The 21,154-nt window shown below is 40.2% G+C and overlaps 1 protein-coding gene across 1 annotated transcript in view; it reads left to right on the top strand.

The window, feature by feature from the left end:
• Window positions 1-10,433: 10,433 nt before the first annotated feature.
• The window catches only part of ERAP2 (endoplasmic reticulum aminopeptidase 2), a 37,445-nt gene continuing 26,724 nt past the window's right edge, over window positions 10,434-21,154 (top strand). Inside the window, exons 1-4 of the mRNA XM_015246734.3 lie at window positions 10,434-10,626; window positions 12,602-13,300; window positions 16,755-16,893; window positions 20,434-20,568. Of these exons, the coding sequence (XP_015102220.1) occupies window positions 12,744-13,300; window positions 16,755-16,893; window positions 20,434-20,568 (831 nt within the window). The 5' untranslated portion in view covers window positions 10,434-10,626; window positions 12,602-12,743. The remainder of the gene's footprint in view (window positions 10,627-12,601; window positions 13,301-16,754; window positions 16,894-20,433; window positions 20,569-21,154) is intronic.

Below are 21,154 nucleotides of genomic sequence, written 5' to 3'. Positions count from 1 at the left end.
GTGGGACCAGAAGGAAGAAGGAGTACAATGCTTTTCTTTGTAACTTTTCTACTACTTGATTTTCTTGCATTTATTATTGCAACTTTTAAAAGGTGGAAACATTCATACACATACATACACTCATAGTCACATGTGCACAGATGTTCAAACAGGGGCAAGGACTGCACCTAATACAGCACTTTGCCAAAGTGTATTCATCATAAACACCTGTTATATAAATAATGTTGTCACCCTCACCTGTATTTAAGTAAGGTTTGGTCATTATTTGACACTGTTACCTTCCAAAACAATATGACTGTCTTATTATTAGTACAGTACCTAAGCTAAAACATTGTTTAACTCATGCCAAATATGCCAAACCCATGTGTCTTTGTGTTTTCCTTTAAATTAGCAAGCAGGTGCTTCCTCCTCTAAAAGTAACACTCGAGGTTCTGAGCACTTCAAGGAAAATGACATGTTTCTCAGTATAGAAAAGATGATAGTGAAAAAATTTCAGTTACTTTGCTACCTTTTGTATGTGTCAGGGTGATACAAACTGCACGGAAATGTTCTATCAAGTGATAAACAGAAGTCAAATTTCAGAGTTTAAGGTTATTTTCTACAAAATATAATTATAAAGCAAAATGTTAAAAGGTAATTCACTATAAAAGACACTTATATAAACCCTTGGAGGAAAAATGCTTTGATAAAGGAATTCTGCTTTTCAGTCAACTGTATAGTACCTGATCTTTTGGATTTGGGACTCTTGAAGATGCAAGTTCAATAGAAATTTTCTTAGAATATTGGAAAGATTTAATAGGTTGAGAAAGGAAACAATACTATATTTTTTCAAAGTGACTTACTTGGGTGTAGGTTAAAATTCCATAAATGTCCAATTTATGGAACTATGTGTGTGTTCAGTGGGGATCTTATTGATAGATACATACAAATCTAACCTAGTAATTTCAAACGTATTCGGGAATTGAGCAGAGAGCTAAAAACATGAAGAACAAATCCACAAGAGAAAAACATCTGTATGACATAGTATGTCATACACAGAGCTTCAAGGACCAAGAGAGAGCTGGATAAGCAGTATCCTGATAAGCAAAAGGATTTTCCCCCTTTCCTTCTAATCACTTGCCTCCACCACTGAGCCTAGAAAAGACCTAGAAAAAAAAGAAAAACAGAAGGTGGAAAAATGAAGAGCAAGAAGATAACATTATTGAAGGCAATGGGGGGAGGGGATGGGAAATTGTTCCCTGTCAACGTTCACTGACCTATGTCTTTTAATAAACCAGGTTGCATAATTAAAAACAACTTTTTTAACTTTTTACATGTACTTTAAAAAATTTTTTATTGAAGTGTAATTGATTTAAAATGCTAGTTTCAGGTATATAGTAAAGTGATTCAGTTATACATATATATACATACATATTTTGTCTTTTCAGATTCTTTTCTGTTATATGTCATTACAAGAAATTGAATGTAGTTCCCCATGCTATACAGTAGATCCTTGTTGTTTATCTGTTTTATATATATAGTAATGAGTCTGTTCATCCCCAACTCCTATTTTATCCCTCCCTACCCTTTCCCCTTTGGTAACCATAGTTTGTTTTCTATGTCTGTGAGTCTGTAAAACAACTTTTTAAATTAACAAAAGGAGGAAAAGGAGGAGAAAAATGTAAGTATTTTTTCTATGGCAACTTTTCTGTAATATCAAAAAAAATTATTTGGAGCTAAAAATAAAAAGTATATTTTCCTCTAGAAAAAAAAATCCTGGATTAAAGGTAACATTTTATTTTAGTTTTTTTTTTTTAACCTTTTGCACTCTCTCTTTCCAGAACTTCTTTGGTCTTTTAGTCAATAATTAACAGGTATAGCTAGAGAGTCCAGGGTGTGGTTCCTGACAGAATGCTGAGTTCTTTCACCTTGAACTGATATGACCTCCTTGATTCTCCTATCTTTGAAACGAGTGAAATTCTTATCCAAATAATGGGACAGGGCTCTTAATATTCTTACAGACAAAGGAAAAAGTCACTCAAGATCTGCATCTTGTAGAAAATTTTCTATTTAAAAATGAGATTAGCTTTAAAGCACCCCAGCAGGACAGGTTTGGAGAGTGGTCCAATTGCTTCATTTCTAACGTCGTCACTAATATAATGTAAGCTATTCTTCCAAAGCATAGTTATTCAAGTATCTAAATTAGATTTAGTAGTGGAATCCTATGAGTTCTGACCCCAGTCCTCAATTTCACATATCAGAAATCCAAACCTACAAATCTGATTATCTTAGGTCTGGGTTGTATATTTGATAAACGTGTTTAATTGCTTTTTGGATTCTGTCATTTACCCCAGGATATGTATTTGCATGAAGAGTTAGCACTATGAAAAATGATTCTCTGCATTTACACTTGTCACCACTAGGTGAAGCTACCTCTGTTTTGCACTCTCGAGAATTTGGCTACCAGGCGTCACTGATGTGGAATTTACATTTTTTAGGATTACTCAAAGTTTCTTTGCTCTTGAGAGAAAGGTGACTCATCTATATTTTTCTAATTTCAAGGAAGTTCAGAAAGCTAAGTATTGAAGTGCACATAAATGGCCTTAACACTGTAACCTATGACTTCTCTAGTTTATAACTGTTTATTTAAAAAGATATACTCATTACTCACTATTCTACCCTAACTAGTTTTATACCAAATATTGACTTCAGGGAGGTATAAACAAAGGACACCAGTGGAAAGAGGAAGCCTCTATTTCCCCTTAGATAAAAACATAGAATTAGTGTAAGAGAATTTTGAAAGTATAACCTTGAGCCCACTCACTTCCACTCAGTTTACAGATTTACTGGAGGGTAACAGGTAGATCAAAATTTTTCATAAGAGAACATTGCAGGAGCAACAATCCAGCTGGAAGAATGAGCTGGGGCTTGTTAGTAGCTGTATCTGCATAAAAAGAACATGGTCAGATGATCCTCTGGATAGTTCAGTGAGGAACTGAAGGAGGAGATGAGTGCTGGGTTAGGAAAGACTAAACATGAGTGGGATGAAAACTACTCAATCTTCTGACCATCAACTTTGTGGAGCTACTGTAAGGTGATCAGACACCTAGTGGGATTAAAACAGTTCTGGTAAATGAGGATGCTGTTCAGGCAAAAGGTCTACTAAGGCACCTTCTATGGCTTGGGGAAGTCTGTAGGGGGCTAGGGCAGCGGGGAGGGTGCTTCCACTTGCAATAACGGCACAATATGTAATTGGACCAACCTCTCCTCACTGGAGACTACCATAAACACTGATAAACATGAAAACATCTTTTTTTTTTAGGAAGTAGAGTGCATTTTTTTTGAAAACATCTTTTTTTAAAGCATCAAAGGCTAAGAATTACAGAGCCAAGATTCAAAGGAGAATGGAAACTCAAGAGGCATTTAAGGATATTTTTTTGCACCAGGGGTGTATGCAGGTTTGGAAAAAAGAAACTGAGAAGTTGAGCTAAGCTTTGGACAGCCTCATAGAACCAAGGGAGACAAATCTGAGTCCAAGACCCACTGAGCGTAATAAAAAAAAAAACAGAAAAACAGTCCCTGACACCCAAGAGCTGACCTCTGGCACTCACAGAGGCCTTGGTGTTATGTTGAACATAATTTCATAGAACATCACCGTCAGACAAGACCACTCTGTGACTATGATGAAGACAAAAACAAGATGACTCCACAATCATGTCTGAACTCAGGCAAAACACGAACACTGTCACTATCATAGCCACAAAAATGGCCAAACGTCTCCTTATCCTGACTAGTATGGGTGACAGCTGTTTCTTTACCAATTACAGTCCTAGCCTTGGTCTGCTCTTGCCTCCTTGTTAACATAATCATTGAATTACCCCCACCTGCTGAGAACATCTAACCCACAACAAAGCTCTGCTTCATAGGCCCTCCCTCAAATCACCTAACATCCTATAATAAGAACTTTCTAACACCTTCCTCCTGAGGGGTCCCATAGTTCCCCACAGTGTGCATTATCCTTTGCCGCAATGAGTAAAAAACAACAACAACAACAACTTTTTAAAAAAAAAAAAAATCAGTACTCTTTTTTTTACCTAGTTGGGTGGTGAATTTTACTACTCTAACATTCTTTAGTTTTGTGCTGGGACACAGTTAAGTTACTTGGAAACAGTTCAATCCTTTTGGACCTTGCCTATGAGATTTGTTCATGGGACTGAAGCAGTGCTTTATCTAGAGCTAATTGCTCCCCACTACTGAGACAAGACCCCCTCTGGGTGTTCTACCTGTGGGCCGGCTCCTCTTGAGGTTCTCCAGGCTGACAGGTGGATGCAGGTCCTCCCTCGGCCCCGCGTCTCTGTGTGGGCACCAGATGCCAGGACCGCCAACCTCTTCAGCGGGTCAGTCACGCTCTGCTCCGGCTCTGGTATTTTCTGCACATGCGCTTGCCACTCACGCACATGCGCGTATCTCACGCAATGCACCTAGCTCACGCACAAGCGCGTGCCGCTCATGCACATGCGCGTACTGTTAGGTGAGCGGCCGCACAGGTGCAGAGAATATTCAAAGGAAGCCCTGAGCCTATCTCCAAAGTGTTCTCTCTCTCTTTCCCCCCTCTCTCTTTTCCTCCTCTCTCTCTCTTTCTCCCTTTCTCCCTTCCTCCCTCTTTTCTCTCTTCTCTCTCTGTCTCATTCTTTGTCTCTCTGCTGGTCTGTCCTCATACAATGAACTCTACTTCCCTTGCTCTCCCAGACTCAGCTGAGCCTCCTGAACCCTAAGGGGCCAGCTTGGCTCTACTTCAGGTCTCCCTCCAGGCACAGCTGCGTGGAATCTCTCCAGGCACTAAACTGAAACAATTGAAGCCCTGATCTCATTTGTTTCCTCCTCTTAAGGGATCACTGCCTTCAGTTGCCTGATAGCCATTGTCTTGCAAACTGTCTTTTGTCTTTTTTTTTTTTCCTGGGTTTGGGGACAGAGAGGGAGACAGAGTAGGGTGGAGGTTTCTGTTTCAAATGGAAGGATAAATCTCAATCCCTACTCTATCTTCGCCAGAGTGGAAGTTCTTACAGACTTTTACGTTGTCTTCAAGTAATGGGAAGCCAAGCAATACTGATTTAGTTTAATCCGTTGGTTTTATCAGTTGGAAGCATAAAAATTTCCTTTCAAGATAAAGTATTTAACAAGCTCAGAATCACTCTAGTTTATTTTGCAACTGTTTCTTGTTTGAAAATGTAAATCATCAGTTATTTAGGTAACCTTCAACTGGAAAATGACAGAAGCACCAGTACTTGGCTATTAAATAAAAATTTTCAGCGTGGATAGTTACCGTTTGGCACACCTGGATTGTTGGTTCCAGGAGCACCACAGATACCAAGATCCTCGGATGCTCAAGTCCCTTCTACGAAATGGCCTAGTGCAATGACTGCAGTCGCCCTCCATACCTGCAGGCTTTGCATCTGCTTATTTACCTAACTGTAGATCATTTGTTGTCCAAAGTCAGGTTTGTTTAATTAGTGTTCTACTTCAACAATGTAAAAATCTTTATTGTTGCAATCTTTGGTTTTTATTTTTAGTAAATTTTGTGGAATGCTTGTTAAAGCTATCAATTTTTGGAAAAAGATCTTTCTGTCAGTTACCGACTTAAAATTCTGACATCACAGTTTTTTAATTTTCTGCTGAAAGTAAATGAATTTTTTAAAAGCTATAGAATGCGTTTACTAGGTGAATTCCACTGCCCTCCCCCCCATGTTTTGCGTAGGCCCTTGGACTTTGTACTATCAGAAACTTTCTTTTTAATTAAAAATTTTAAAACCATGTTATAGATTCTGCCTCCATTTTATTTGAAATTGTACAGAGACATAGCAATCATTCTGTGAGGTACTTTCAACAGAGTTGTAGAGATCCTTTTGAAAAGAAGTGAGAGGCAGACAAGAGGAAGTGGTTTTTTAAGACTGTAAGTTGGCTGGTATTCAGCGTGATAGCATCGAGCTCTGACCAGGCCAAGCTGTGCTTATGTTCAGGGGAGGAAATTCAACAGTGTAAAGGGAGGAGATTCAGGGACATTTCCTTTGTCAGGAGGACATCTATCATTTCATTTAGCCTGAACTCTCCCACCTGCCATACAGGCAGCACCAGGAGGTAATTTTTAAGGCATGTGAGTGCCTGAGTGTCCAGCTAGCTTCACTTGCTCATTTTTCAGCTTGCAGCCCTTTAGAAGGGACAACCTGGAAACGGGTCTAAGGTGGAAGCTGAATATGGCTGAAGGTAATAACAAAAGTAAATAAAAATTTGATGATAATGGAGGACCTGGAATAAACTTTGCATAGTACCCGTAAGAATTCAAAAATATATAGAAACATGGAGGTATTTATTACATCTCATTTGTGTCAAGAGTAGCTCTTTATTACAACCTACCATAATCACTAATTATTGTTATTAAGGTAACTGATGCATGTCGACAACTTTAAAGTTACAGAACATTTATAATCTTTTCCACATATTATCTCAAACTGATTCTGAGATAGACAGTAATCCCGTGTAATAATTAAGGAAGGAATTATTGCCTCTAATATGGAAGTGAGGAAGTGACTTATTTTCAGAAAATGACTTTAAGTCCATTTCTCTTGATTCTAGATCCAGTTTGTAATAAAAAAAAAAAGTCACTAAGCTTTTAAATCTGTTGAGTACACCCTATGGTATAGAAACACATGTAATATACAGGTAATGAATTAGTAAAAAAAAAAAAAAAAATCATCGAATATTTTGAAAAAAAAAGTGTCTCCAAAACAAACGTTGGTGAGGATTTGGAGAAAAGGGAACCCTTGAACACTGTTGGTGGGAATGTAATGGTAGTGCAGTCACTGTGGAAAACAGTATGGAGGTTTCTCAAAAGACTAAAAATAGAATTACCATATGATTCAGCAATTCCACTTCTGGGTATATATCCATAAAAAAACAAAAACAAAAAACAAAAATTAATTTGAAACGGTACATGCACCCCAATGTTCATTGCAGCACTATTTATAATAACCAAGATATGGAAGCAACCTATGCGTCCATCAACAGATGAATAAAGAAGATGTGGTATATATATAACAAACTAGTGACTATAGCAAAAAAGAAGCAGTCTCACAGATACAGAGAACAAACTAGTGGTTACTAGTGGGGAGCAGGAGATGGGCAACATAGGGTTAGAGGAGGGTAAGGATGGGGGAGTGAGAGGTACAAACTACTGGGTGTAAGAGGCTCAGGGACGTATTGTACAGCACGGGAAATAGAGCCAATTTTTTTTAAATGATGGTAAATGGAGAATAACCTTTAAAAGGTGTATTAAAAAAAGAAAAATAAATAAGTGTTTCAACTCTGGAAAATTCACAGTAACTCATTCATTCTCACCGTTTGTTGAGGGCCTATGGGGTGGGCAACACTGAGAGGTGCTGGAGAGAGGTGGAGGTATAGTGTTTGACCCCTAGCCTTCAGGAGTTCATAATTAAGGAAGATTACAAAGCACAAATATATTAGCGTAAGGTAAGGGTCAAGAGAACTGACTAAACAAGCACCTACAGTTGGGGACCAGGAAGGAAGCACGTGTCATTTCCAAGGTGGCTTCCTGTAGGAGGCCTTTGCCTTGCAATAAGTAAGTTTACACAAGGGACACTGCGAGATAGGTATTGCACAGCACGCAGAGTGGCAGCCTCAGTGAAGATGAGGATACGTGGGGCTCATCCAGAAATGGAAAATTCCCTAGTTTGCCTGAAACATGGAGCAAGTATAGGGTGATCTGAAAAGAAAAAAAGAAAAACAAAAAGCACTGAAAATGCATTCACCCATTCAGCAGATATTTATTGAGGGTCTCTTACATGCCAATATCTGCTCTAGACTCTGGGCATTTGGAGGTGAGCAAAGCAGACAAATTCCCTGCCTGCAAGGAGCTTATGTTCTAATGGGGAGACTGATAAATGAATCAATATGCAGTGAGCCATCAGGAATAGATAAATGCTAAGGAAAAAAAAAAGCAGGCTAAGAGGATAGACACTGGGTGGTGGCAGCGTGGATTGAGGACTGCTGCTGGGTTAGGTAGAGCCAATAAGGAGAGTCTGAGCAAGAGACAGATCAGAGGGCCAGGATGACGTGACATGCACATTCTCTAAGCAACAAGCATCCCAAAATTTATTCTATCAGGAGATCAAAAGCTGAGAAATAGTTTTAAATAATAAACTATGAAGTGACCTGGACCCTACTCAGCTTCCTCTTCTAGGACACTTTGCTCAGTCTGATTGCCCCATTTCTTCATTCTCTGTCATCACTTCTGTTCTCACGGGCAGGGGAGAGCTCTGAGAGCACACAGACACACAACTGGGCCCGGTCTCCTGAGCAGTGTCACAGAACTCCCCTAGCTTCCTGTACCTCCCTCACCCCTTCCCTTCCTGCTGCACAATTAGATTCCAAGATATGGCCCACGGTGCCTCCTCTTTTTTTTGTCCCGTCTTCCCCAGTCACCTGTTTCGAGGTACCCTCTAACTGCACAAAATGCCACTGTGAGGGACTTCATCCAGGCCTGTGCCTCTGGCCCCAGGTGTAGGCTACCTCCTTGTTTTTGCGCCTTCTACTTTACCCAGGTTAAACTGATAAAATACAGAAAGAGAAAGGAAGTGGAGGCTTGAGAGCTAACTAGGATTTAATCATGGTAGCATTTGAAGGTTAACAGAAGCACAGGTTACAAACAGAAATGCAGAGCAGGACAAGGCACGCATGCAAGGGTATGAAGGGGGCCTGTGGGATGATGAGAGCCAAGCTTATTATATTTCACTAGAGAATAAAACCTGTGTGAGTGCATGGCCCTTCAGTGCACTAGGATCTAAACAAAACAACCAGCCAGGCCTTGAAAGAGTTCTTGGGGCCCCTAGGCTGTGTGTGGTCTCCACAGGGGGAACTGCCTCCCTGTGTAGACAGGGGGAAGCCATAGAAAGGTTTTTGAGCAGGGGGATGGCACTGCTCAAATCAAGCAGTGGTTGAAAGAATTAATCTGCTACCTAGTGTCATACAATTGGACTGCAAGTGAGAGGAGGGAAGAGGGCAGGGCACAACCACTAAAGGAATGACACAGCAATTGAGGACAGGACAAACTGGTTAGAACCAAGATGGCAGAAGATTCAATTTCCAGTAGACCTTGAGCCTCATGGCACGCCCACAGGTGCCATGACAGTTCCTAGGCTGATGTAAAAGGTCAAAAAGTGGGCAGGGGGTCCCAATTCCTGGAAATCCCTGCCCCTTCCCTAAAGTAGTTAAAATAATCCTCCTATTTGTTAGCATATGAAATTACCAGGCCCATAAAACCTAACAATTCTGCACCTTGTGGTTGCTCTCCCTCTCTTCCCTTTTGAGACGATCTGCACTCTGTCTATGGCATGTGTATCTACTTTTCTTTTAAACTAAATACCTCCACACTTCTCAGTCTCTCTCCCCCTCATCTTTCTGAGATGGCCCACATCCTGCCTATGGACTATGTATCTTCTAAGAGGTTTTCCCTTCTGAGTGAGAGGGACCCCACTCTGTCTATCGAGCATGTATCCCTGTAAATGAACTCACTTTCACTTTACCATGCCTTGCTCTTGAATTCTTTCCTGCACGAGGCAAGAACCTATTCTCCGACAACACAAGAACATGTCTTGAGAAGGCAGCAAGACTTGTTTGAAGGCCATTGTGAGGAGTGATGAGGATAGGAACTCTTTAATGACTGGAAAAAAAATTTTTTTAAGTTGGATGAAAAGAAATGAAAAAGGAAGAATCAACAGGTCTTAGTAACAAACTGAATGGTTCAGAATCAAAACAGTGATATGGTCCAATCATAGATAATGGAGGAAGGCTAGTAGCAGATGAAGTTAAAGCAAAAGGCACTGATCTGAGGAAAGAGGACATTATTTGAGTTGTTAGCAGAACATCCATGTAAAGACAGTCTATCAAACTGTTGGAACTGCAGCAGCAGAAACCTGGAAGGAGAAATTAGGAGAGAGAAGTGTGGGACAAGTGAGGGTACGTGAGAGATCTCAGCACTCGAACATATTCTCCAAAAGAAAGAGTAGAGAGAGAAAAGAGCAGAGAGAAGAGAGCAGAGATTTTGTCTTTATGGGAGACCGACGTCCAGGGTGATGAGGAATAGGAGGGCAGATAAAGAGAGACGGAGAGATGAAGGTGGGGAACAGCCCCTATATGCCCAGAAGGCAAGATGGTACAGACAGGAAAGCCAGGGATAATAACCTCTGTTAAAGGCCATGGAAGCTGCTGGGAGTTACCTTTTCCAGGTGGACAGACAGAGATCAGATTTCATGGTAATAGGGACACAGCACACTGAGGAATTCAAGATCACATCTTAAAACAACTTAGCATTAAAACAAACAAAACAAAACAAAACAACAACAACAACACCACCTAGGTTCTGAAGGCTTTACACCAGGGGATGGGGAAGATAAAACAGCAGGAGCGGCAGCCCCAGAGATGCCGGAGTCCTACCAGGCTTGCCATGGTGTGACTTTTACTATGAAGCTGCTTGTTGCTGTTGGTTATGCAAAATTCTGAATCTTACAGTAGGAATAGAAAGTGAAAGCAAAAATAAATTCCCCTCCATTCAAATCTGCAACAGCGTGGATTAAGGTAACACATCAAATTTTTTCTTGAATTTGTCTTAAAATCATTATTTTTTAGCGAGAATAATGACCTAAACTGAAGGTATGAAACTTCTGTACTGAGGATCTCTTGAAATCTACAGTGAGAGTCTGAGGAAACAGGATGAATCTGCTGTTACTGTGTTGGAAATTATGTGCAGTTAAGCATAGGATTTGATCTAAGAATCTTTCTGTTTAACTGATTCACTCTCTTTTGAAGGTCTCTTAGCTTTTCTCAATTGTTTGTTGTACTTCTCGTGTCTTCAACCCCGATATTTTGTTCAGTGCAGTAACGTGCAGTATGAGGGAAAATCCACTAGACCAAGGGTCAAAGAGCTGTATTTCAGTCCCGATTCGGCTTCAAACTTCCTGTGTGATTTTGGGAGAATCACTCACTTTCAGTTTATTTGGACACTAAGGACTTGTACTAGCTCCCGTTTAAAATTCTTACCAGTTCTAAAGTTAAAGACCACATGAGTAAATATCAAGGCTTTTCTCTGCATTCTTACAAAAAAATACAGCTTCCTTTGAGTGTGTCTGCTACAAGTCGGGGCAGAACTACTACATAATTTAGGCCAGAGAATGCAAGATACGATAACTACAATAGTAATTTAATGTTTAACCTTCATTACAAGCTTCCTATTTGAAGTTGCTGTGCTGTGCCAAATTCTTCCCATGAATTATTTGATTTAAGCCTCCCAGTGTGAGGATGGTATAATCATTACACTATTTACTGGTGCTCAAAAAATCAGAAAATTTGCCCAAGATCATTCAGGTACGTATGATGGATCTAGTATTGGAATTTAGGCACTTCGTGTCCTAAGCCCAGGACCTAACAAATAAGTAATTTCATTTTTAAGACCATCAGAAATTCAAGCTAATAGACAAATTATGGTTTTATGTATCAGAGACCTTTGGAACACTGAGATTTGATAGTAACACTTTAATGCTTGCCTGAAAAGAGGGGGAAAGTGTTATTTAACCATTATTTTCTTCTTTTTCTTTGTTTAACAGTACTTGTTGATCTGCACTAATATTGCAAATTGGAAAATTGAAGTAATTGTTTGGATACTTAATTCTGAAGAGGATGTTAATGATAAAAAGGAAAAGGAAAGGAAACCATTCATGGCTTTAAGTTGAAGCAGGGGGGAGGTAGATAGAGGCAGGTGGCAGGGTGGGTGTCAGAACTGAACAACTAAATTAACCATACACATTGTTTGTCCTTATTTTATATGTTTTGTAGTGTTATCCTTCTGATGAGAAGAAATTTTCTTAGTTTTATTTACAGAATTGTCTTAGTTTTATTTATAGAATTTAGCTTGGTTTGTGTTTTCGAAGGTAGCCTGAGATGAAGAAGACCAAAGCACTTTTTAAAAAATTCTCAATTTGAATATTATAAATTCACATTTTATTTTCATGGCTTTTGATATATTGGAAGTAAACAGAAGGTAAACACTTAGCTTTATACCAGCAGCTACAGAGAATAAGGCCATTTAGCTGATGTCACATAAAGAAAGAAATGAAGTTCAGTGCCATTAATAATAGTAATATCTGGTATCCAAAGAATACTGAGTATTCTTCATAACATATTAAGACAAAATAGAGACACTGGTGCAGTTTACTTTCAGGCGTTCAGGTACACTCATAAAATGATGTAACCAAATGTTAAAAATGTTCAATGTGCAATGAACTTACACACCTCCCTTCTGCTCACTGCACAGGAATACAGAAGGGATTCCATAGATGCAATTTTAAGGCAGAGTCCTTTCATTTGAGCTCTAAAAATTTTTTATCTATAATAAATAGGATAACTCAATTTCAACCTTATTTTGTGGCTATTCGGCCGGATTTTGACAAGAGAGGAGGTTTTCCCCATTCACATATATCCTTTTTTTTTTTTCAGGTTTTATTTATAAATTGAAATATTTTTCTCCATGCTATAAATGGTTTTTTTTTCTTTCTAGGTTAAATCCATTTTTTGAAACATATTGTTCTGATCCTGTGTAACATAACTGGAGCCAACACAGTGTTTTGGAGAACTCTGAGATTTATCCTGAATGTTAGCTTGTCTTCTAGAGAACAGATTTACTGTTCCATTCTTCTGCAATGGTTAATTCATGCAGAAAACTAAACTGTAGTATTTATATAGGATTTTACTGCTCAGCAATCATCCTGCCCCTAATATGTATTTGTTCTCAGTTCTCACAGCCAACGATTGATCAGTTCACAAAGGACCCTGGGGCTTTCCCAGTGGCCACCAATGGGGAACTGTTCCCCTGGCGTGAGCTAAGGCTCCCCACAGTGGTCATTCCCCTCCACTATGATCTTTTCATTCACCCAAATCTCACCTCCCTGGACTTTGTTGCATCTGAGAAGATCGAAGTCTTAGTCCGAGATGCCACCCAATTCATCATCTTACACAGCAACGGTCTTGAAATCATGAATGCCACCCTTCAGTCGGAAGAAGATTTGAGATACAGGAAACCAGGAAAAAAGCTAACTGTTTTGAGTTATCCTACTCACCAACAAATTGCACTGCTGGTTCCAGAGAAACTTAGGGCTGACCTGAGATACTCTGTGGCTATTGACTTCCAGGCCAAGCTAGCTGATGGCTTTGAAGGGTTTTATAAAAGCACTTACAGAACTCTTGGTGGTGAAACAAGGTAAGATGTAGCTCCAGCTGCTTACGGTCTTTTGTGATACTTTCCTTACGGACGATGTTTATTTGCCAGGAGTGTGTTTCAGCAGTCATTTATGAAAAGCCCAATAAACTGGGGAACTCAGAAGCAGCTCTGCCATTCCTAAAGGAAATTGCAACAAAGATGGAAAGACAGGAGGCAGAGGCATAAATGACTGGAGGGACAATAGCTAGGGGGAAAGGCCAGTATGTGACAAGACTGATATGTTTATCTGCTCGGGGAAAGGATGGTCAATGCAGAGAGAGCTGAAATAGGGAAGGCTTCTCAAAGGAGCTGAGTCTCAATCTGGGACCAGAAGGAAATGTAAGTGAGATCTGGGTTGGGAGAGAGGAAGTGAGAGTATGCGCGTTGCCCAGGAAACAGCATGACTCAGATGCAGGTGGGAGGAATGAGTCCATTTGGAGAACTGAGAAATAGGGTCTATTCACTCAACTCATGTTTATTGAGCACATGCTATGTGCCAGGCACTGTTCTAGGCACTGAATGTGTAGTGGTGAGATATGGACTAAGGATTGTCAATAATTTAGCTGAGTGGTCACAGAAGTTCTTGCTGAGGAAGTATATTCAAATTGAGACCTGAATTTTTTTGAAAAGGAGACAATCATGAGGACCTCTAAGGGCACAGTGTTCCCAGGAAAGGTATCAGCAAATGTGAAGTCAGTTAAGGTGAGGGTGATTGAGAGATGAAGACCAGCATGAGCAAGGGAGAGAAGTAGAGTCGAGAGGGGTCAGACCATGTAGAGACTTACAGCCTCTTGTTTTAGGCTTTTACTCAGGGGCCACTGGAAAGTTCTGATGTGATGTATGCTTTAGAAAGATCAAGTGTGTGTTGATGGTACACTATAGAGAAGAAAAAAATATAAGCAGAGCAGTATTTTAGGAGGTCACTGCAATTATTCAGGCAAGCAAGGATGTTAGCTTGGGCCAGGCTGGTGGTGCTGTTTATGCAGTGAAGTGATTGAACTTGGCATTTGTTTTAAAGGGTAAAACAGACTGAATTTGCTGACATGTTGATTATATAAGGAAAGAGAAAGAAAGGGATGCTTCATAGAGTGTATGATTTGGTTGTCCAGAGCCAAGGTCCACCTCAGAGGAAAGAGGAGTCTGGTTTCAGTGCTCTCCTACCTTTTATCAGTCGTATTCCGTTGCCAGTTTGAGAAACCTGAATACAATTGCTTTGCCACAGAGAGGTTATGTTTTTCATGCAAGAAGACATCCAGAAGCAGGGCAGCTGAGGTTTGCTAAGTGCTCACCAGTATTATCTAAGACCCAGGCTCCTTCTAGCTTTCTGCTCAGTCATCCTTGGCATATGGCTTTCCTCCTAATACGAGATGATTTCTGCACCTGTGGGCATCAGGTCCACATTCCAGGCAGGAAAAAGAGGGGAAGTAGAGGAGAGAGAAATACAAAAATAAACATTCCAGCTCAGTCTGATTCCTTTCACCGAGCTTCCCACCCAACAGCTTCAACTAGAACGAGTCACGTGCCCACCAAGTTGCAAGAGTCTAGAGGAATGATTCTTTTATCCAGGCACATTGCCTTCTTGAACAAAATCAGGATTCCACTGGATGTGAATAAGGGGAATGGATATGGTAGGCGACTTCAGCAGGGCAGTGTCTGCTGCACACCTCCTCTCTTCCCCACCTCAGGGGCTCACTGTCCCCTGGGGGCTCAGCCCCCCCTCAACCTCCAGCAGTCCACCTAGGACAGCCCTTCCCCAGCCCACCTCCTCCCCTCCCTTTGGGGACACTTTCCCTCATTGCAGCTTCAACTCTCAGAGGCCTGTTCTCAGGTCCAGCACAGTATTAGATAGGAAACTTATCAATGTCCCACTGAGGTACCATGTGACCAGAGATAGATTTTTCTTTTCATTTTTTTCAAGTGACAAAACCTGCACCTAAAGGAAATACTTGTTAAGGATATAATTTTGGGAGACAGGGGATACCCAAGGAGGTGATTTTTTAGAGTAAGAGCTTGGAAAGTAAGTACTTGCCAATATGCCTCCCATAACTAACTGCAGGCTATTTCTGATTCTTCTTATGATTAATTAGTCAGCTCTCTTCATACTCAGCCACCTAGTAGGTCTTAACATGAAGGATGATTGGCAGGACAACGTCAATGGAATCTTATGATCTCTCTCTTTTACTCAGCCACACAAACACACATATGTACAACTTCAAATATGAAAGTAATTCAGTCAACAATAGTTCTTTGAGAAGCAGGAAGTCACTACTTTGCATGCAGCACTAAAATGAATTGTGTAAGTAGCAAAGACAATCTTCAAGTTTTGGCTTTTCCAATGTCAAGACTTACTATAACCAAAATTTCATGTTAGTAAAAATGATTCCAGGCACTTGGATTGCTTTACATTTGTAGGACCTGCTACCAAATCCAAGTAGCGAACAAATCATTTACCTGCCCAGTCTCACTTTACCAGTCTGTATTATAAAAATACAGTAAACTGAACCAAAATTATCCTGACAGCCCCTCTTTTTCCCTCTCCTGATGCTTTTCACCCTTCATCTGTCCCTTGACCTTTTCTATTCTGCCTTTCTTCTCCAATCAAAATATGCTCTCAGGATTTGCTTCTTAATTAAAGCTTTCAAGTTCAAAAAAAAAAAGTCTGTAATTACACCATTTCAAGCATTATCAAGATGAGGGAAAACAGAGATTCATCAGAGTATCCATCCACCTGTTATAATCTGAAGGCTGGAGCTGCTTTACTGGCAAGCAGAGAGAGCTGGAGGTGTCTGGGAGCATAGGTTACCCCCAGAAGACCCTTATTCAATGACAACACAGGAATATGGAAGCCCAGCACCTTGCCTCCAGTGGAGGAGAACTTGAAGGTGTGGTTTCTATTCCAGAGCTCCCCAGGAATGAGGCGGAAGCTGGGACCTGGCCTGATTTCTTCCTCTCTCCTGTTCGGCTTCCCTTCCTGCCTTACCTAGTTCTCTTGGCAGCATATTAATAAATCCAGGTCTGCTTGCTGGGAACACAACCTGAGACATCACTCATCTCACAAGTATTCAGATGTCTAATTGAGGCCCGTTTAGAGATGATACTAATCTCCTAGTCAATTCTGAAGTCAAATTGGGTATGCCTGTCTCAGCAACTTACTAGCTCAGGATCCTGGAAAGGTCACTCAGATTCTCTGAGCCTCAGTATCCTTGTCTGCCATGAGTATGAAGGTGACCAGGTAAATAGAGTACCCAGCACTGTGCATTATTCATGATAGCAGCTACTAAGCAAAATTTTACCCTCATTTTCTTTGAAAATCATGTCTGGATTCACTATGATTATAGTTGGAGAAATCAAACATATCCCCTCCAGGTTTGATCAGCTGTGTTCTAAAGGTACAAATGCATTTCTGTCTTTGGTTTCACTTGTGTATCCTGGCTGGGGTGTGCTTCTTTCTTAGAACAATTGCAGTAACGGATTTTGAGCCAACCGAGGCACGAATGGCTTTCCCTTGCTTTGATGAACCATTGTTCAAAGCCAACTTTTCAATCAAGATAAGAAGAGAGAGCAGACACATTGCCCTATCCAACATGCCAAAGGTATTGTGCCTTTCAGAAACTTTGGGGAATTGTTCTCAAGATGAACCTTGTTCTTTGTTGTGCTGTGTTTTAATATTTGCTTTGTTTTTAGGACTGAAGTCATTAATTTGTTTTTCATCTATCTACATATACATAATCACCCAAATTTGTCTAGATTTTAACATCATTCTGTTTGGGCAATGTAACACAAGAAGCTTTTTTTTTTTAAAACATAGTGATTTCTATTTTACTTGTGTTCATATGGAAACAATGTTCTTTTAAATCAGTATTACTTGGCCAGTGAAGAAATTCAGAATCACCCAGAGCAGCACTTCTCAAATTTTAATGTTGAGATAAATCATCTGAGGATCTTGTTAAAATTCAGATTCTGATTCAGCTGGTCTTGAGGTGAGGCTCAAAATTCTGCCTTTTTAACAAGCTCCCAGGTGATGCCACTGCTGCTGGTCCAGGGACCACATCTAGAATGGTAAGGATCTAGAGAACCCTGCCCGGGCCCCACCCTGGAAATTCTGATCCAGGAGTCTGTGACAAAACACAGAAATCTTTTTTTTTTAAGTTTCATGAGTAGTTCTTAAAATTATTTATGAAAATTATTTATCATAGTTATAAAATTTTTCATTGAAAGAGACATTTGAACACTTTCATTTGGCTCATGTTTGTACTCAAGTTGCAGAGACTCTGAATGACAGCAGACCCTGAGCCTCATTTGATATTTCCTCACTCACCAAGTGCTTGCCTTTTGTGCTGTTGTACGCAGTGTGAAATATTTCCCCATTGCTGCTTAGAAAGTAGGGTAAAAATAGAGCCCCCTGACCGTGCTTCAGCGGGATGAGCAGCCCAGACAGCAGCCAGGTCATCGGGTCATCATCAGCCTGCTGGTGGCCCCACTCCATTTTCCTCTCTGCATTCCACAGCGACTGTCCTCTGTGGATGGAGTGGGAAATGAGTCCCAAGCTAGAGACTGAATTTCCCCCAGATTTCTGTTTAACGCTGGAAAAGTCTTTGCTCTGAAATACTGGCAAAGCCGATGAAGGGGAAAAATGACACACTCCCCTGGCACAATTGTGCAGTTTTTCCATGATCATCCAGACAGCAATGTAATGAGCCTACTCATTTTCAGGTGAAAAGGATCTACTACCTGAGCTCCAAGTCTTCTTTCTAACTGACTGTTCATTTAAGAGTAGTTCAGTCTCTTTCCTGGCAGCTTTTTACTAATACAGTTTTTCACATGAATAATCATGGAGGGTAAAGGAAAAACACAGTTAGTAATGCCTTTTAATTAAAATGTGATCCAAATCTAAATTGTCATTTCGTTATATTAGAATCTCAATTTTCTATCTTTAGAAACTTCCAGTAACTTCTTGTATTTAGGAAAAATAGGCAAAAACTTTGAAAATATTTTATATAGTCCTTAAACTTTGCATTGCCTCAGTTGACGGGGCTGGTTCTCTGAATCATGCCTTTTTCAGCAAATATTGGCTTAACTTTCCGCTTCTCATTGACTTGCCCAACCCAGGCTTTCATGGTTGGCAAAAAAAGGGAGAACTGAAGTAATGCTATAATCATACTCTTTGGATAACAGATGCAGCTCTTAAGGTGAGTTATGGACTGGTGAGAAGAAGCAACATGTCCTAAGTTCTCAATTTGCTCAGTTACAAATCTAAGAATACAAGTTAAGAACACAAAGAAGTGTGATGATCAGCCAAGCGCTAGTAGAGGCAGCGTATCTTTTGGGCTTCTCTTTGTCTCCCTCATTCCTTAAGGGAACACACACCTGCTCATGACCCTTGCCCTGCAAGTAGAATCCTGCCAAACTTGAGGAAAGAGCTAAATTCTTGTCCAGCAACAAGTGTTTTATACTTGGAACTTACATCACCTTCCTGGAAGAACTTACACCAACACCCCATACACTTCCATTTAAGGCAATGTTAATCCACACGGGTCACTCGGGGTTCCTGAACAAAACTCAGCCTCCATGAACCACACCTTCATCTGGGGGGAGGGGTGATATCAGAGGGCATGCTCACCTATCTCCTAACCATCTCTGCCACCAGCTGTCCAGTGTCACAGACTCTTGCTTCCCCAGAGTCCCACAGTCTTTGCTTTTCCTCCCCCACCTCCATCCACTCACTTGACTAAATGATTTTGCTGCTGAATTTGGTCAGAAGACTACAATCCCAGTGCCTCCTTCCTGGCTCGCACCATAACCCTCTCTTCTGCTAGGAGTGTGTACTCATAGAGCTCTGGTTGAATCAGGCTCCTAAAAATGGGGATTGTTGTTGTGCAAAATTAACTAACTGGATAGGGGTAAAATTTACAGCCCCATGTATACTGCTACCTTTCCTAGAGTATTTGTCAGTGTCTCCTGCTGTATTGGAACTTAGGAATTGAGTTTTTGATAGAATTAATTCTGTAGAATCGAATTCTGTGGAATTTAATAGTACAAACGTTTGTCTTTGCCATAGACTGGGCAGTTTATGATAATACTTCAAGCCATTTCTTCCTCTCCAAAGCAAACTGCAATCTTATCCAAATACATAAAATATGCTTGGTAATCCCTGGTTAGCACTGCCATAAACCTGACACCTTAAAAGGAGATTGGGGAGGGTGGGGAACAAGCCAGTCTCAGAGTCATTACCAATTTGAAGAAAGTGGTGTTTTCAGATTACTGGGTATGTATCCATTCAGAATTCAGGGGCATCGTACCATGGTGGAGACCAGCTCCGGGACAAGCTATCCAGAGCAAATGAAGATGGAATTTGGTAATTACTCAGTGAATTTGATGGATGCAGCTGACCAGTCTGTAGGCTTAAAACTTTATGCTTCCTCAGTAGATAGGCAGAAGCTTAAATTACTAATGACCTCCTTGGCCTGACTGCTTTCATTGCTGAATCAATGAAGCAAAGATAAAATAAGACTATGACTCAGGCTGTCACACAGCGAGTGAATGAGCAATGTCTTTGGAGTCACACGGTTACATCCACATCCTGGTTCTGCCGTAGAACTGGCCATATGATCTTGGGCAATTCAGTTAACATTTCTGAGACTCTGTTTCCTCACCTGTGAAGTAACACCTACCTCACACACAAATAATAGAAGGATAATGCAAAGCATCCAGCACAGTTTTGCTTCCCATTTCCTTCTGCAACAGAGATTTCTTTATTATATAATAAACAAAAGGAAAGGGACCATTCTCTGGCATTTTTGCTTTAAATGCAAATCTTGAATTTACGCCATTATTGGAGACTATTGCCTTTCGAGAAAACAGAAGCATCTAAGTTGTTTTTATACTTTCAAGTAACAAAGTAGGCATCATTTTGAGATCCCAAAAGTAGTAGGTTGTGTCTTTGAGCAAGTCCAGAGATAAAAGAAATAAAGGGAGGTGAAGCCACAGAATGTTCTGAGAGGCCACTGATCTCCTATAAAGGCATCAAGTGACTTTAGAACATCAGGCTTTCCTCTAACTTACGTGACTTACGTCATAGGCAGTTCTTGTAAAATATTCCAGTTTTCAAATCCTACTTCTTTCCATTCCTGTAGATCAAGACAGTTGAAGTTGACGGAGGCCTCCTGGAAGATCATTTTGGAACTACTGTAAAAATGAGTACGTACCTTGTAGCCTACATAGTCTGTGATTTCAACTCCGTGAGTGGCACAGCCTCATCAGGGGTCAAGGTGAGTCTGAATTCAAGTTTCACACACAGTGCAGTGAGGGCAATGAGCTTTTCTTTATCTTAAGGGTTTTTTTTTCTTATTATCAAAGTAGCATGCTTATTTACAAAAATAGAGATAGGTAAAAAATAAAATAAGTTACCCACAATCCCATCACCACAATACAATTACTGATAATATTTGCCTAAGCCTTCCAAATATTTTCTGTAAGTCTGTCAGTACAAAAGGAAGTGTATAGTAACAGTATATACTGTATAATAGGAGGGTAACACAGAGCATCCAGCACAGCTTTGCTTCCCATCTCCTTTTATACTTTTTACAAAATAATGTGTGACTATTTTAACTCATTTTCACCATAATGTGCCATAAAAATTAAATGCCATTAAATATTTTTCTATAATATGATATTAATAATTGTGTAGTACTCTGACACAAAGAGACATCATAAAGATTTTTAAATTAGCGTTTATTTTAATCAGCATCTTAGGCATTTACATTGTTTCCAATTGTTTTCTGTAACTTTTTTCCCTCAGTGAAAGGTCTTCATAATTTTTAGAGTGTTCATTGCTTGCAAAAATTTGCAATACCC

Source organism: Vicugna pacos, chromosome 3 (assembly GCF_048564905.1).
Source record: "Vicugna pacos chromosome 3, VicPac4, whole genome shotgun sequence".
Classification (NCBI taxonomy): domain Eukaryota; kingdom Metazoa; phylum Chordata; class Mammalia; order Artiodactyla; family Camelidae; genus Vicugna; species Vicugna pacos.
This window is presented reverse-complemented; position numbering and strand designations above follow the sequence as displayed.